This window comes from Lagenorhynchus albirostris, chromosome 9 (assembly GCF_949774975.1).
Source record: "Lagenorhynchus albirostris chromosome 9, mLagAlb1.1, whole genome shotgun sequence".
Classification (NCBI taxonomy): domain Eukaryota; kingdom Metazoa; phylum Chordata; class Mammalia; order Artiodactyla; family Delphinidae; genus Lagenorhynchus; species Lagenorhynchus albirostris.
The window spans coordinates 11,861,360-11,876,950 of NC_083103.1; the positions used below are offsets into that span (position 1 = coordinate 11,861,360).

At 55.6% G+C, this 15,591-nt stretch overlaps 1 protein-coding gene across 1 annotated transcript; it reads right to left on the minus strand.

Moving 5' to 3' along the window:
• Nucleotides 1-959: 959 nt before the first annotated feature.
• Nucleotides 960-14,283, minus strand: SMTNL1 (smoothelin like 1). The gene is made up of 8 exons (XM_060159122.1): nt 14,146-14,283; nt 8,623-9,779; nt 8,240-8,372; nt 8,076-8,127; nt 6,687-6,842; nt 6,392-6,506; nt 6,089-6,240; nt 960-1,351 (listed from the first exon to the last, which is right to left on the minus strand). Exons 2-8 carry the CDS (start codon nt 9,775-9,777, stop codon nt 1,207-1,209), a joined length of 1,908 nt encoding a protein of 635 aa, XP_060015105.1. The 5' UTR covers nt 9,778-9,779; nt 14,146-14,283; the 3' UTR covers nt 960-1,206.
• Between the last annotated feature and the right edge of the window lie 1,308 nt (nt 14,284-15,591).

Sequence of the window (15,591 nt, forward strand, 5' to 3'; positions counted from 1 at the left end):
GTTCACTGAGGGGACGGGTGGTTAATCGGGAGAAGAGGAGGCTGGGGATTTAGCTGCAGCCTAGCTAAAGGTGTGACCCTGCTCTCCATCAGCTGAGGGCTCGCTGGCCACGAGGACTAGACCACCCTTGGCCTGAGCGGTCGTCGACACATCCACAAGGATAACATCCCCATTTTTATAGAGGAGGCAACCAAGGCACAGAGCGCTTCAGTGGGTTGCCAGGTCCACTCTGCTGATCAGGGCAGAGGCCACCCCTCCAGCTGCAGTGCCAAGCTGGTTGGGTTTTGTTTTTGTGTTTTTCATGAACTGTTCTCATCAGTGCACATGCTCCAAATGTCTGATAAAGCCAGACAAGATTGTTAGCGGGAAGTTATACTCAGCTCCAGGGTTCATCTCTAGTGAGCCGCAGAGAGACAAAAGCCAAAAGTCTGGCCAGGGTTGGAGGGATTAACTTAGCACAAAGGAGGAGCTTTCTGGGTGCAGTGGTTCTAAGCTCCTAGAAGACCACTGGCTTTTAAGAGACAGAATATGGGGTATCTTTGAGTCAGGGGAATCACTCCAGGCCCCACTAGCCTAGTTGGGGTGAGATTTGTAGAGAGTCTTCTACTCTAGTCCCTGCCCTGGAATTCCCTCCCTAATCTGGGAGAAGTGTGGAAAAAGGGAAGAGAATTGGGAAGGTGCCACCCATGGCTGGAAATGTAAGATGTGTTGTTACTTTGGGCCACCACTTCAAGAACACTTACGTGACAGGCCCCGGGCAAGGCTGTTTGTCCTTTTCATGATCTCATTGAACGCTCACAGCACCTGCATGATTTTGAGCTCCTATCATCCCCATGCAGACGGTAAACTGAAGCTCAGAGAGGTTCACTCACTGGCCCAGGGACACACAGCTGGTTAGTGGTAGGACCCAGCCCACTCTCCTTTCCCAAATGCCTTTCATGGTTGTTGAGAAAATCATGTCAGACGAGGAACCCTGGCGGCCGGGGTTTATTATCCAAGTGAGAGATGTTCCTGCTGGGTTAGGGAGGGAGCACTAAGGGGCTAGACCGGATTTTACAAAAGAACTTTTCATGTAGTTAAGACTGGTACCATCTGCCCTTGTCTGAGCCCCAGCACTGCTGCCACCATGAGCAGGAGTGAGCCTCTGGGCCACGGCTGGTCAGCTGGGCTCCCTGCCCGCCTCTGCCCACAGGGTTGGTCAGCCCCTCATTTCTTCTTGGTCTTCACCAGTCCCTTCTGCACGAGGCTGCGGTACAGCTCCTGGATGTAGGTGTAGACGCACTTGGAGTCGGGCACTGCCAGCCGCACCATGTCATCCACTTCCAGCAGCTGGGCACAGTCGGCCAGTTTCCTGAGGGGCAGGTTGGGGAGGGGTGAGGAGGGCTGGAGCAGAGAGCCAACGGTGAAGGATGCGGGGCCTAAGGGGACAGCCCGGCGAGGATGAAACCCACAGAACTGTGTGTGGCAGAGCTGGGAGGTCATCTAGGGCAACCATCCCATTGTACAGATTAGATAACTGAGGCCCAACAGAGTCAAGACTCAAACTCAGCGTGGTCTGATTCCCAAGCCCCTGTTTTCATTGCACTGTGTGCCTTCACGTAGGAGCGGGACCTTCTGGTCTATAGTTCTGCGTTAGCCCACCCCTCCCACGTGCTCATATACCTGTCCTCAGGGAGAGTTTAAAAGACAGAACACCAACACTAGCCAGAGTGTTGCCTTGTAGCTGCAACATCTCCAGCTTCAACCAGTTTCCGTGTATGTATTGAGGGGTACTATGTGCTAGGTACTTTTCCAGGGAATTCAGCACTGAACAAAATAAAAATTCCCCACTCTCATGTCACTGACATTCTCACTGCAGTAGACAGTAATCAAACAGAAATCGATGGTACATGAGATGATGAGAGGTGCTGTGGAGAAAAATAAGGCAGGGAAGGGGGACAGGGTATGTTTCTGTGTTCAAGGGGATTTTTAAAAAAATATTATGTTCGTAATGGCTTTATTTTTTTATTTTTCATCTATTTATTTATTTATTTTGCGCCAGCGCCTCACAGCTTGTGGGGTTTCAGTTCCCCGACCAGGGATTGAACCTGCGTCCTTGGCGGTGGAAATACGGAGTCCTAACCACTGGACCGCCAGGGAATTCTCCAAGGAGAATTTTAATAGGGAGCCCAGGAAAGTTCTCTTAAAGAGTGTAAATTGGGGACATCCCTGGCGGTCCAGTGGTTAAGACTCTGCACTTCCAGTGCAGGGGGCACAGATTCAATCCCTGGTCGTGGAACTAAGATCCCATGTGCCGCGGAGCAGCTAAGCCCGTGCACCACAACTACTGAAGCCCACGCACCTAGAGCCCGTGCTCCGCAACAAGAGAAGCCACCGCAGTGAGAGGCCCGTGCACCACAGCAAGGAGTAGCCCCCGCTCGCCACAACTAGACAAAGCCCGTGCACAGCAACGGAGACCCAACACAGCCAAAAATAAATAAATAAAACAAATTTATTAAACAAAATTTAAAAAGAGAGTACATATCTGCGGGAAGAGGATTCCAGGCAGAGGAAACAGCATGGGCAAAGGTCCTGAGGCAGGAGTGCTTAATGTGTTTGAGCGACCGCATAGAACTTAGCAGCAAGTCCTCTCTTTCTAAATTCCCAGCTGCTCTTTGGGGCCACGTGCTACTCCTGGCTTTGCTAAAGCCGATCTTCTGATCTAACCGCTGTTGGGACCTTGCCGCCATGTGCCAGGAGTTTTATCAAGTGCTTCCCTTCCCCCCTTTTTTTTTGGTTGCGCCACACAGCTTACAGGATCTCAGTTCCCCAACCAGGGATTGAACCCGGGCCACGGCAGTGAAAGCCTGGAATCCTAACCACTAGGCCACCAGGGAACTCCCCAGTGCTTTCCCTTGAATGGTCTCATTTACTCCACTCCTCTGTGTTCAACCAGCAGAAGAGGAGCTGGAGACTCGGAGCATTTTGGTGATTTGCCCAACGTCAAAGTGAGTGACACAGCTGGGACTCCACCGCAGGCCTGCCTGATGCCTCTGGCATCCCTGCCCTGTAGCCGGGTCTCAGCAGTCCCAGCCTGCCAAACCGCCATGGGTGCTGGCGTAGGAGAAACCAGGGTCCCAGCGGAAATCCTCTCTTAGAGCTGAGGCAGCTGGACCGAAACCCAAGCCGGGCTGGCCTGGGAGCGGGAGGCAGGAGCACAGACTGGAGGATTTCGAAGAAGGGGACAAGCTCCCTGCAACCGATGCAGTGATCTTGGCTCCTGGATGTGGGTCGGGGTGCTGTTCCCATGCAGGAGAGGCAAAAGCTTCACTCCCACTGGGCCTGGGGAACGGGGTCAGGCTCCTCGAGCAGCACAGCCGATCAAGCCGCCTGGGGGCCCCAGCGTTGACTGTTCCGTGGGAATCAGAGGCAACTTCTAGAAGGGAGCCAGCTGCAGCAGGGGCCCCCTTACTTTGCACGCTTCATCTGCACCCCAGGCCCTAAAAGAGGTTAAGTCAGCTGCCGAGGTCAAAGAGCTAAGAAGGGGGACTTCCCTGGAGGTCCAGTGGTTGGGACTCTGAGCTTCCGCTGCAGGGGGCACGGGTTCGATCTCTGGTCATCACTGGTCAGGAAACTAAGATCCCGCATGCCTCATGGCGTAGCCAAAAAAAAAAAAAGAAGAGCTAGGAAGAAGGAGGCACCCCCCCACCTCTTCTCCCTCCAGCCTCCATCCCCACACATCCCCTGCATATCCTTCCCTTTTCACTGCTGCCTGATGCCTCCTCTCAGCCCGTCACCATCACCTGATTATTCCTTCTGCCTTTCTGTGGCTCTGCAGGCTGGCAGCCAAGGCAAGGCAGCTGCGGGAGGACCACGACCCCGCCCCACAGGCCGGGGACACCTGGTCAGGGCCAAGCCACGTGGCCTTCTGATGTTCACCAAGAGCTCTGCCCCGACTAGGAGTTTCACTTTCCAATCCTGGTTCATCACCATTAAAGGTGCTTCTCGGGCTTCCCCAGTGGCACAGTGGTTGAGAGTCCGCCTGCCGATGCAGGGGACACGGGTTCGTGCCCCGGTCCGGGAAGATCCCACATGCCGCGGAGTGGCCAGGCCCGTGAGCCATGGCCGCTGAGCCTGCACGCCCGGAGCCTGTGCTCCGCAGCGAGAGAGGTCACAACAGTGAGAGGCCCGCGTACCGCCAAAAAAAAAAAAGGTGCTTCTGAGCCCAGAGCAGGACATGGTGCTCCGGATGCCCTCAACCCGCCACCCCAGGGCACTCCCCCCACCCCTTGGTGGGACCAACTGGAAGGGATCTTCTGTAGCACCAAGTCTGGTGGATTTCAAACGGCATCCCTGGTGCCCTAGGGCCCTATAGACATGCTTCAGGGACCATCTTGGGAAGCAGAGCTGGAGTGCTCCAAGAACCCCTCCCAACCTCAAAAGGCCTCCCTAAAATCTGTCTAATATGTTGGGCATTCATTTAATATTTTGCTTGAGGAATCTGTCAGGGGGGAAAAAGCATCTGAAAAGCACAGATCAATACCGGCCATCTCGTCCATCTCGTCTTGCCGATGGGGACACGCAGGCCCCGAAAGGGGAAGGTTGCTGCCCAGGCTTCCCTGCAGGCTGGCGGCCAGGCCTGGACTAGACCAAAGGGCTCAGCCTCCTGGACCAAAGTGCTGCTAACATCCCCAGTGACTTATTCCCTGCCCCCGGGCTTTAGAAACGCACTCAGCGGGAAATGCATTCCTGGTCTCAGAGCTGTCCTCGTGGACCACTCCCTATGCATAGTCCTATCTCTACCAGGCGGCTCAGAAGCCCCTCCCAGGTGGGAAAGGACGGGCGCTCCAGGCGTGAGCTCCTTGGGAGCCCCAAGGCCATCAGGTCATGTCTCTCCGGTGGGCGGAGATGGAGGCCTTTGGCTGAGTCCGGTTTTGGTGCTTTGGTGGGGGGAGTGCCCCCTCCTCCCCCGCCACCTGGCAGCCATGTCCTGGTCTCTTAGGTTCTTCCTTGGGCCACACTGATCCTCACACCCCTCCTGCCTGTCTAGTCCACCCCTGTCTCCATCCCTCCACCACCCCGGCACCCAGCTGTGTGAACCCCAGCAATAAATGCCCTCCAGGTCCCACACTGACTAATAATTATCATAACAACTGTGATATCATTCATTATAACATAGGAGCTAAGATTTTTTTTTTGAAGTGTTTGCCATGGGTTAGGCACTGTTTTTAGGGACTTTACTTAATTACTTACTTAATTCTCACCATAGCCCTGCCAAAGAGGAAATGTCATGCCCATTTTAAAGGTTAGAATATGGAGGCTCAGAGAGGTGAAGGAGCCTGTCCAAGATCACACAGCTAACAAATGGCAGAGTCAGAATCTGGCCCTAAATCCCAGCAACCACCCTGCCTGCCCCTCCTCTACCCCTTACCCTGCCTGCATTTTCTTCACGGCACCTGTTCCCTTACATTATATTTCACACGTGTGTGTGTTTATGATCTGTCTCTCCCTTTAGAATGTGTCATAGGCACGCAGGGATTTTGTAAGTTCCACCCACTGCTATGTCCTAAAACAGTTCCCAGCAATCAAAAAATATCTGTTGGGGACTTCCCTGGTGGTTCAGTGGTAAAGAGTCTGCCTTCCAATGCAGGGGACGCAGGTTCGATCCCTGGTCAGGGAACTAAGATCCCACAGGCCGTGGGGCAACTAAGCCCACGCGCCACAACTACTGAGCTCGCGCGCCTCAGCTAGAGAGCCCACGTGCCACAAACTACCGAGCCCGCCTGCTCTGGAACCCGCGCACCACAACTACAGAGCCCACACGCCACAACTAGAGAAGAGAAAACCTGCATGCACAGCTAGAGAGAAGCCCGCGCGCTGCAACAAAAGATCCTGCATACCTCAGTGAAGATCCCGCATGCCGCAACTAAGACCCGATGCAGCCAAAAATAAATAAATAAATCGTAAAGAAATATCTGTTGAATTCATGAATGTGTGGTGACAGCCTCCACCTGACCACCGCACTACCCGACCCCTGTGAATCCGGCCCTCGATTCTGTGTAGGTGAGCCGAGCTCCCACCCGCCTCTGCATCCCCTGGCATGGCTTACTCGGCTGTGGAGAAGGCCAGGGAGAAGTTGTGCCGGCGCTTGGCGGGGTCCAGCGCAGCGTAGTCAAAGGCATCGGGGAAGAACTTGTGGATGAGGGCGCAGAAGGCCATGCCACTGCTCCAGCTTGAGGAGAAGTTCTGGATGTCCACATGCTGCGGGCAAGCGGGGCCCAGAGGCCTCGGTGAGCCTCAGCCAGAGGACCCGGACTTTGCCCCCTCCGGACCTGCGCCCCTCTGGGCTTTGCACCACGCAGAGCCTCCCAGCACTGCCGCCCTGGGGAAGGGTCCCTTGCCCACCATGCACCTCGTAGCTCCTCGTCATGGCCCGACACCACTCCAAGAGCATGTTCTTAACGCCGCCGATGGCTGCCCCCGCGGCCTTGGTGTTCCGGAACAGGGCCGTGGGGCCCGAGGCTGCCCTATGCGCGAGGGACAGAGAAGGTCAGGCCAGAGAGGTGGGAGGGTCCCATCAGGGAGGAGCCCCAGCCCCAGATGTCAGTCCTCCTGCCGGGGCTCGGGCTGTTCCTATTGCCCCTCAGGACTCCCCCCCACCGACTGTCCAACCAACCCAGCCCCACCGCTCCTCGCCCGCATCTTACCCCCCAAACTTGTCTACGATGGCTTTGCGGTTCTGGGCACGGGGCCCCCGGGGCCGGGCAGGGGCTGACACCCTGCGCTCTGGCGCCTTGTCTTTCTTCTCCTGTGAGGGAGGGGGCTCCGTGGGGCTCTGGGACACGTCGCTGGGTGAAGATTCACTGCATGGAAAAGTTCGGAGCAGGGTGAGAGGGGCTGGGACCAGCCACTGAGGAGGGAGGAGGCCGGCTGAGCGCGGCCCCTGCAGTCTCAAGAGGCATACGAAGCTGTGGTCCCCACTCTCGCCACGTTTCCTCTGGGCCCAGCACCGGGAGGGGCTGGGAAGAAATAGTGACGCTCAGTCTCACTTTGGTGAGCACGTGGTCTGGTGGCATGTGTGGACAAACCTAGGGCACATCTGAGGTCTGACCTGGGGCTGGATCCTGCCTTTGCCTCTTAGTTGCTGTGTGATCTTGGGACTGTCGTGTCACTCCTCTGAGCCTCAGCTTCCTCATCTGTAAAATGGGGCAAGAATTGCTACCTGACAGGGTGGTTCTAAGGCCTGCGTGGGAGGGGGAATGTAGCCCACGCTCCAGGAACATTCAATCGGGTACCTTCCTCTAAGAAGGTGACACGGAGGTGAGCTTCAGCTTGAAATAAAGGAAGACTCTTTAATGATGAAAGTTGTGCCCTGGCGAGAGTAAGGCTATCGTGTTATCCAGCACCAGCCAGGCACCAGGCGCTGGGCTGAGGGCTTTACACACAGATGTCTTTGAGCCTCACAGAAGTCCTACGAGGTAGGTACTGTGACTGTGCCCACTTCACAGGGGAGGAAAGGGGCAGTGATGTGGCCACGGTCACACAGCTGGTAAGTGGCAGTGTCATTGTCCAAACTCAGGCTTTCTGCTCACTCGCTTATGGGTGAGGCTGACACCGCGGAGGCAAGCAAGACCAGGAGGCTTCAGCAGTGAGTGAGAGACGGACCAGGTGTGCTCCACGGCCCCTTTGCTCCCACACTCCGGCTCCTTTTGTCTCCTGGGCTCTGCCCTGGGCTAGAGGGCTGAAAACCATAATTCCTGGCATATCTTGAGACCAGCACTGGGGAGGCCCAGGCCCAGGGGATGGCAGCCTTTAAAGGAAGCAAGCGGGGGCTTCCCTGGTGGCGCAGTGGTTCAGAGTCCACCTGCCGATGCAGGGGACACGGGTTCGCGCCCCGGTCCGGGAAGATCCCACGTGCCGCAGAGCGGCTGGGCCTGTGAGCCATGGCCGCTGAGCCTGCGCGTCCGGAGCCTGTGCTCCGCAACGGGAGAGGCCACAACGGTGAGAGCCCCGCGTACCGCAAAAAATAAAAAAAAAAAAAAAAGGAAGCAACTAGTAGCAGGGGCTGGAGCTGGGGCTCCAGAGTCTGACATTACCTGGCTGAAGGACTGGTCTCTCCGGAAGCTGCGGTGTCTGGACTCAGCCCATCTAGGGGAAAGGAACGGGAGGGAGGCAGGCTGGGGTGACCCGTGGTGCGCGGCCCGCGTGCTCCCTCAGGGAGGCCCCTGCGGTGTCCGCGGGCTCCTGGGCTCTCACTCACCTGGGCTGAGGCCGCTGCCCTCCTCCGTGGGGCTCTCGGGCCATTCCTCGGCGGACCGGGGAAGCGCTCCTGCCCCTTCCTCTGCCCCTTTCTCCGCGCCCTGGTCCTGCTCTTCATCAGGACAGCCTGGCTCCTGGAATGAACATGGGCTGTGTGGGCCCGCACCTGCCTGAGGCTCTGTGAGGGCTTCAGAAAGATATGGAAGGCAGCCTGGAGCGCAGTGCTGCATCCCCCACCCCAGGCTCTTGATATCAGTGGGTGGAAGACTGGATTGTCCCAAAGGAATAAAGCAGGGGAGGGGCTTGCTTGGGGGAGGGCTGGGCAGGGGGCTCCGGAGAATCGTGGGGCCTCCTCCCTCCTCTCCTCTCCTCTTCCTCACTCACCACCTCCTCCTTCACCTCCTCCTCCTGTGGTTTAGGCTTGGCCTCATCTTCCACGGCAGTCTTCTGAGAGTCCGACTTGGCCTCTGGGGCACTGGCTTTCTCTTGGGTTTCAGCCTTGGGCTCCTCCGTCTTGTTGCTCACCTCCTGAGAGGCCATTGTGGCCTCCTGCTTCCCAGCAGCCTCCCTGCCTCCAACCTTGGCCTCCTCCTTCCCAGCAGCCTCCCTGTCTCCAGCCTTGGCCTCCTCCTTCCCTTTGGCCTCCCTGCCTCCAACCTTGGCCTCCTCCTTCCCAGCAGCCTCCCTGTCTCCAGCCTTGGCCTCCTCCTTCCCTTTGGCCTCCCTGCCTCCAACCTTGGCCTCCTCCTTCCCAGCAGCCTCCCTGTCTCCAGCCTTGGCTTCCTCCTTCCCAGCAGCCTCCCTGTCTCCAGCCTTGGCCTCCTCCTTCCCAGCAGCCTCCCTGTCTCCAGCCTTGGCCTCCTCCTTCCCTTTGGCCTCCCTGCCTCCAACCTTGGCCTCCTCCTTCCCAGCAGCCTCCCTGTCTCCAGCCTTGGCCTCCTCCTTCCCAGCAGCCTCCCTGTCTCCAGCCTTGGCCTCCTCCTTCCCTTTGGCCTCCCTGCCTCCAACCTTGGCCTCCTCCTTCCCAGCAGCCTCCCTGTCTCCAGCCTTGGCCTCCTCATTCCCAGCAGCCTCCCTGTCTCCAGCCTTGGCCTCCTCATTCCCAGCAGCCTGCACCTCATCATTCACATTGGGTTTCTCCCTAGATCCAGGCTTGGCCTCTTTCTCATCAGCCTGCTGCTTCTCAGAGGCCAACGTGATCTCCTCTTTTCCCTCCGTCTCCTTGGGTTCGGAGTTGGTCTCTTCTTTCCAATCAGCCATCTCCTGAGGAGCCACGGTGGTCTCTTTCTTCCTGCTGTCCTCCTTTTGAAGTTCAGCCTCCCCTTTGGATTCCCCCTGGAATTCAGCTGTAATGCTATCCTCAGCTGGTGCCCTCTCCTGCTTTCCTGCTCCGTCTGGAGGCCCCTCTGTGATGGTCCTCTCAGCTGGGCCTGTGGCCTCCTCCTCAGCAGAGGCTCCCCCTCCCACTGTCTCTGGGACCTCTGTGGTTGGGGACACAGGGGTTCCGTCCTCAGAGGGCTTCCCTTCCTTCTGCTCCATCTCTGAAAAGAGAAGACAAGCAGGCCTGGTCATGCCCCCTTTCTGCCGGTGAAGGCCCTGGAGTCTGGAGACGTGCGATTCAGTCCTGGGTCCCCCACTGCTCGGACATGTGACACAAGTATCCACTTTCCCTTCGGCTAAATGAAGCGGTAGAGCACCACGTCCCCCACAATGGGGTGCTGGGCCAGCCACGTTTACCTGATGTTGGGTGACGTTCACCTAAAGGCCCTCTGCAGGTTGTGACTTGGGCTTTAAGGAACACTGGGTTCTGTGATGCCTTGTCAATGATTTGGCCTCTTTTTGAATAAGCCAGTGAGGTGGTTAGAGTCTGACTAGCCTCCTAGACCCCCATGGAGCACTTGCTATTTTCCCCTTTTTTTTTTTTTTTTTTGCAGTACGCGGGCCTCTCACTGATGTGGCCTCTCCCGTTGCGGAGCACAGGCTCCGGACGCGCAGGCTCAGCGGCCATGGCTCACGGGCCCAGCCGCTCCGCGGCATGTGGGATCTTCCCGGACCAGGGCACGAACCCGCGTCCCCTGCATCGGCAGGCGGACTCTCAACCACTGCGCCACCAGGGAAGCCCCTATTCTCCCCTTTTGATGGAGATAGCTGCCCTCATGCTCAGAGCCCAAAGCAGACAGAAGTCTCTAGATAGAACTTAATAATACTGTTTTTTGTTTTGTTTTGAGTGTTTACTTTATTTATTTATTTTGGCTGCACCGGGTCTTCATTGAGGCATATGGGACCTTTTAGTTGCGGCATGCATGCAGGATCTAGTTCCCTGACCAGGGATCGAACCCAGGCCCCCTGCCTTGGAAGCTCGGAGTCTTACCCAATGGACCACCAGGGAAGTCCCTAATAATACTGTTTTGATTCAATTGTATTTATTTTTACAGTTACTTTCTGTTTCTGGCCAGTGATATCGAGTTTCCATTTCCAATAGTGATATAAAGTTTATTTTATGAATACATTTATTGAAGTAAAGTAAGTTAATTCAAAGGAAGACGTTCAGGAAAGCGGAATACAGGATACAAAATACCTAAATCATGGAGGTGGTGTTAAAATGCCTGAAATTTGGGAAACCCTGGGCCAGCTTGGTCGCTGGATCTCTGCCAGCACTGCCCGCCTGTGTGTGTGCTTCTCTGAAGAGCTGGGCCTGGGCATGGAAGAATTTCTTTTGGTGAAGAACGGAAGATACTCTCCCTCACTAACCTCTGCAGGGAGATCTGATCCTCCAACTTTATCATGAGGTTTCCTATTCAAGTACTGTGTATACAGTCAGCCTTCCTTTTCCATGGGTTCTGTGGATTCAACCAACCTTGGATGGAAAAAATTTGAAGAAAAAATTCCAGAAAATTCCAAAAGGCCAACTTGAATTTGCTGCCACTTCAACTATTTACATAGCATTTACATTGTTATTAACAACTGTTCACATGACATTTTCATTGTACTGGGTATTATAAGTAATCTAGAGATGATTTAAAGTATTAGAGAGGATTGTAAGGTTCTATGCAAATACAACATTTCATACGAGGCACTTGAGCATCCGCAGATTTTCATATCCGCAAGGGAAGCTGGGACTAATCCCCCACAGACATCAAGGGATGATTGTACTGTCCGATCTACAAAAACAGCTGTGTGTGGGGGGGCTTCCCTGGTGGCGCAGTGGTTGAGAGTCCGCCTGCCGATGCAGGGGACACGGGTTCGTGCCCCGGTCCGGGAGGATCCCACATGCCGCGGAGCGGCTGGGCCCGTGAGCCATGGCCGCTGAGCCTGCGCGTCCGGAGCCTGTGCTCCGCAACGGGAGAGGCCACAGCGGTGAGAGACCCGCGTACCGCAAAACAAAAACAAAAACAGCTAGGGGTGTGTGTGTGTGTGTGGTGCGGACAGGGTCAGCTCCTTCAGCCTTCTGTCCTTCTTGGGGGCGGAGGGTCTGTTTACAGAGAAAATAATCCCCAAATAACGTGTTCAGGGCATGACTCAGGCAGTAAAAGAAGTACACACTCCTTGTCACTGGCTAAAAATACCTCCTGCCCTCTGCAGGGCCATCGTTCTGGATACAGTACCCAGGGTACCTGAGTAATTGGGACAGAGGCAAGAAGACAGGCATGAGGGACAGGGCTCTGTTTCTGCCACCCATTCAGGTCTTACTGCCCCCAGATCGAAGTCCTGGTGTCCCTGGATTTGGTCTCCCACCGTTTCCTAGGAAGTCGGCTGGGATTTTCAAAGATGCTCATGCTGCCCTCCAATTCCACCCCTCCCACCAGAGCCCCTTCATGGTTCAGCAGCTCTGGGAATCTGTTAAAGTTAGAGGGAAACCAATGAGCCTGGGAGATGGAATGCACATCTGCAGGGAGCTAGGAGCATGCCTTGACCCCCACCTCCTGGTCTGAGACCTGAGCATGTCTCTTTGCCTCTCTGGAGAGAGCCTCGGTTTCCAATACAATGACAGGATTGGTCTAGATCAGGTTTGCAAACTGTGTTCTGTGGAAAACTGGGGTCTCCCAAGACCTTATTAAAGGCTGCGGTGGCGGGGGAGGTGTTCTTTGGCTAAGGCTGTTCCAGAAACAGGCTACTCTTGACCCTTTTAGAGTCTTACAACTTCATTAGCACTTACATAGATTCCAGACACCCCATGGTAAAGGAACCTTAATTTTGCTCAGCTCTATTTAACTCGCTTTTCTCCAAACTCATGTGGCCATGGATTGTTTTTTTCTTGCTTCGTTTTCTTTTCGCTTTATTTTCCCTGAGGTGCATCTATTGCCCTCTTGAGCGATGCCACCTTTAGCGGAAGAAACTATGTCCAGTGCCGGTCTAAACGATCCACACCACCCACCCCTGCCTTGCACTCTTGTTCGGAAGGCGGTGTGGAGGAGCGGTGAACGGCATTGGTTCCGGAGCTTCCTATGATGGGATCCCAGCTCCCACTTCTTCTCCCACCGTGACCTTGAGCAAGCTACTTACCCTCCCTGTACTTTGATTTCTGGAGATAAAAATAGGTCTCACCTCACAGGGACAGTGGAGGGTTAAGGAAGGGACAGTGGAGGGTTAAGGAAGCCAATGCACAGGAAGCGTTTTGGGGTGTGCCTGGCCTGGCAGGGGCTCTCGGTATACATCAGCTTGTATGGCGCAGGCTGGCCTCTGCCCAGCCCTGTGCCAGATTAAGGTCCTGACTCAGCCGTGAGGGCGTTTAGCTGGTAGAAGACAAGGCAAGCAGAACTGAACACCAATGAGATGATGAGCCCTTTTTTTTTTTGCGGTACGCGGGCCTCTCGCTGCTGTGGCCTCTCCCGCTGCGGAGCACAGGCTCCGGACGCGCAGGCTCAGTGGCCATGGCTCACGGGCCCAGCCGCTCCGTGGCATGTGGGATCTTCCCGGACCGGGACACGAACCCGTGTCCCCTGCATCGGCAGGCGGACTCTCAACCACTGCGCCACCAGGGAAGCCCAGCCCTTTTTATTTATTTATTAAAAAATTTTTTTTGGCTGCGCCGTGCAGCACGTGGGATCTTAGTTCCCCGACCCGAAATCGAACCCGTGCCCCCTGCATTGGGAGTGCGGAGTCTTAACCACTGGACCGACAGGGAAGTTCCGATGAGCCGTTTTTATACCTCAAAATGTGGGAGTAGGGCTTCCCTGGTGGCGCAGTGGTTGAGAGTCCGCCTGCCGATGCGGGGGACACGGGTTCGTGCCCCGGTCCGGGAAGATCCCACATGCCGCGGAGCGGCTGGGCCCGTGAGCCATGGCCGCTGAGCCTGCGCGTCCGGAGCCTGTGCTCCGCAACGGGAGAGGCCACAACACTGAGAGGCCCGCGAACCGCCCCCCCCCAAAAAAAAGTTTCCTGAATTGAATTAAACAGAATTAATCATCCTGCAAATACAGTACATCCCACATCTGAGCAGAGAAGTTGCTTGGTTCCAACACACTTAGATAAAAAGTAAGTGAGGGGACTTCCCTGGTGGCGCAGTGGTTAAGAAGCCGCCTGCCAATGTCAGGGACATGATTTCGAGTCCTGTTCCGGGAAGATCCCACATGCCGCAGAGCAACTAATCCTGTGAGCCACAACTACTGAAGCCTGCGAGCCACAAGACTGGTAAGTCTCCCAAGGCCCTCTGTGCCCGTCAGGTCCACATGGATGGCCACCTGCAGGCTGCTCGGTGGGTGACCTCAAGTTGCCCAGCACTGCAGGGCTGAGTCCCCGAACTCTGGCATTGAAAAAGAGTGGACATAGTGATGGAGAGACTTAGGAAGGAGCCTGGATTTCTCCAACTGTGGGGCCCTGCTTGGAGGCTCCTCAGGTCCTTGGAAGATGGGAGAGGAGTTGGCAGATGGAGGGGGTGCCTTGAAAGGGGCCCAGGGCCTCTCCTACCTGTCGGGCCTCTCCCTGGGGGCTTGCAGTCGTCTCCTTCCTCCAGCTGAGCGGCTGCACTCCCGGGCTGTCTTCAAGCCCCTGTGGCTTCTAGCCCCCAGCTCTTCAGTCCCCGCTTCCCCTCCCCCTTCCCCTCCCCCGGCCCCCCCCGCCTCCCCCCCCCCCGCAAGATCCTGGGGCTACAGACAAGCATTGTTTACTGCCCTGTTGGTACAACACTCTTCCCTGGACTGGGAGGCTCGGATTTCCCGTGGAGATCTGGCAGGTGGCACCTTTCAATCACAGCCAGTGCCTCCCGCCTGACGCCGGGCAGCACGCGTCCTGCGATCATCTCCCTTCCCCATGTACTCGCCTGGCCCTGGCAACTGCCCAGACAACCTGCAGGCCCATTTGGAGCATGGTCACCAGCTGTCTGGCCTCCCCTGCCCATCCAGAGCCCAGGCTAGGCCTTCTCTGCATCCCCACCACCACGTTCCTTTAAATAGTCCCTTTTACCCTTCCTCAGACTAAAGCAGCTGCGGAAGGGTGGGCTAAGGAGGGGTGAAGGGGCCAGCTGCGGAAGTGGCGATGCCTCTCAGGGCTCCCACTGGACGGGGAGCGGCTGGGGAGAGAGAGAAGAGTGATGGCCCAAGCTGATGGGTCGCTGCGCTGAGAGTCTAGGAAATACAAAGCCGAGTTCTATTTGGAGCTGAGGCGACGGGTACACAGGAGGCTCTCAACAGATTTTTGTGCTGAATCGAGATTTTGCTCAGAAAGACGAAACACCTTTACCTCCTGTACGTGTCCTGTGATCTAAGAAAGGTACTACTTTTGGAGAACGTGTGAGGGGCTTGTGACTCCCCCTCCCCCTCCCCCTCCCCCTCCCCACTGCTTCAGCAACACTGGCCTCCTTCGTATCCCTCCGATGAGTCGATTCCTTTCCATACTCAGGACCGTTCTGCTTCCGCTCTTTGCAAGTCTGGTTCTTTCTCATTCTCCTGCTCTCAGCTGAAATTTCATTTCCAGAGAGGTCTCCCATGACCTTGAGATCCTCTCCATCGCTTCTGCATATTTTATTTTCTTATGGAATATGGATTGGAATCCAAAGTTACCTTATTTATTTCCTTGTTACCTGACTTTCTCTCTAGACTCTAAGCTCCATGAGGGCAGGGACTTTGTCATGTTCATGGCTGTATGCCCAGGGCCTAGCAAATTGCCTGGGTCATATGAAGTGCTCGATAAATGGATAGAGAATAAATAAATAATTTAATTAGTTAGTAGAAATATGGAACGGGAATTTGGGGGCCTGTTCCTGGGATGATCTGAAAGCCAGGTTTGGGTACCAATGGTTGAACAGTGCAATATTGTTGATTGCCAGCTGCATTTAGTGATAAGATGTCTGTGATTTTAAGGGCATTGTGGGGGCTTCCCTGGTGGTGCCGTGGTTGAGAATCCGCCTGCCAATGC

Coding starts and splice junctions, on each gene's coding strand:
- SMTNL1 (XM_060159122.1), bottom strand. CDS start 9,777: ATGGAGCAGAAGGAAGGGAAGCCCTCTGAGGACGGAACCCCTGTGTCC. Junction 8,373..8,622: donor AGGAGGTGAAGGAGGAGGTG/GTGAGTGAGGAA, acceptor TGTTCATTCCAG/GAGCCAGGCTGTCCTGATGA. Junction 8,128..8,239: donor GGGCAGCGGCCTCAGCCCAG/GTGAGTGAGAGC, acceptor CCTTTCCCCTAG/ATGGGCTGAGTCCAGACACC.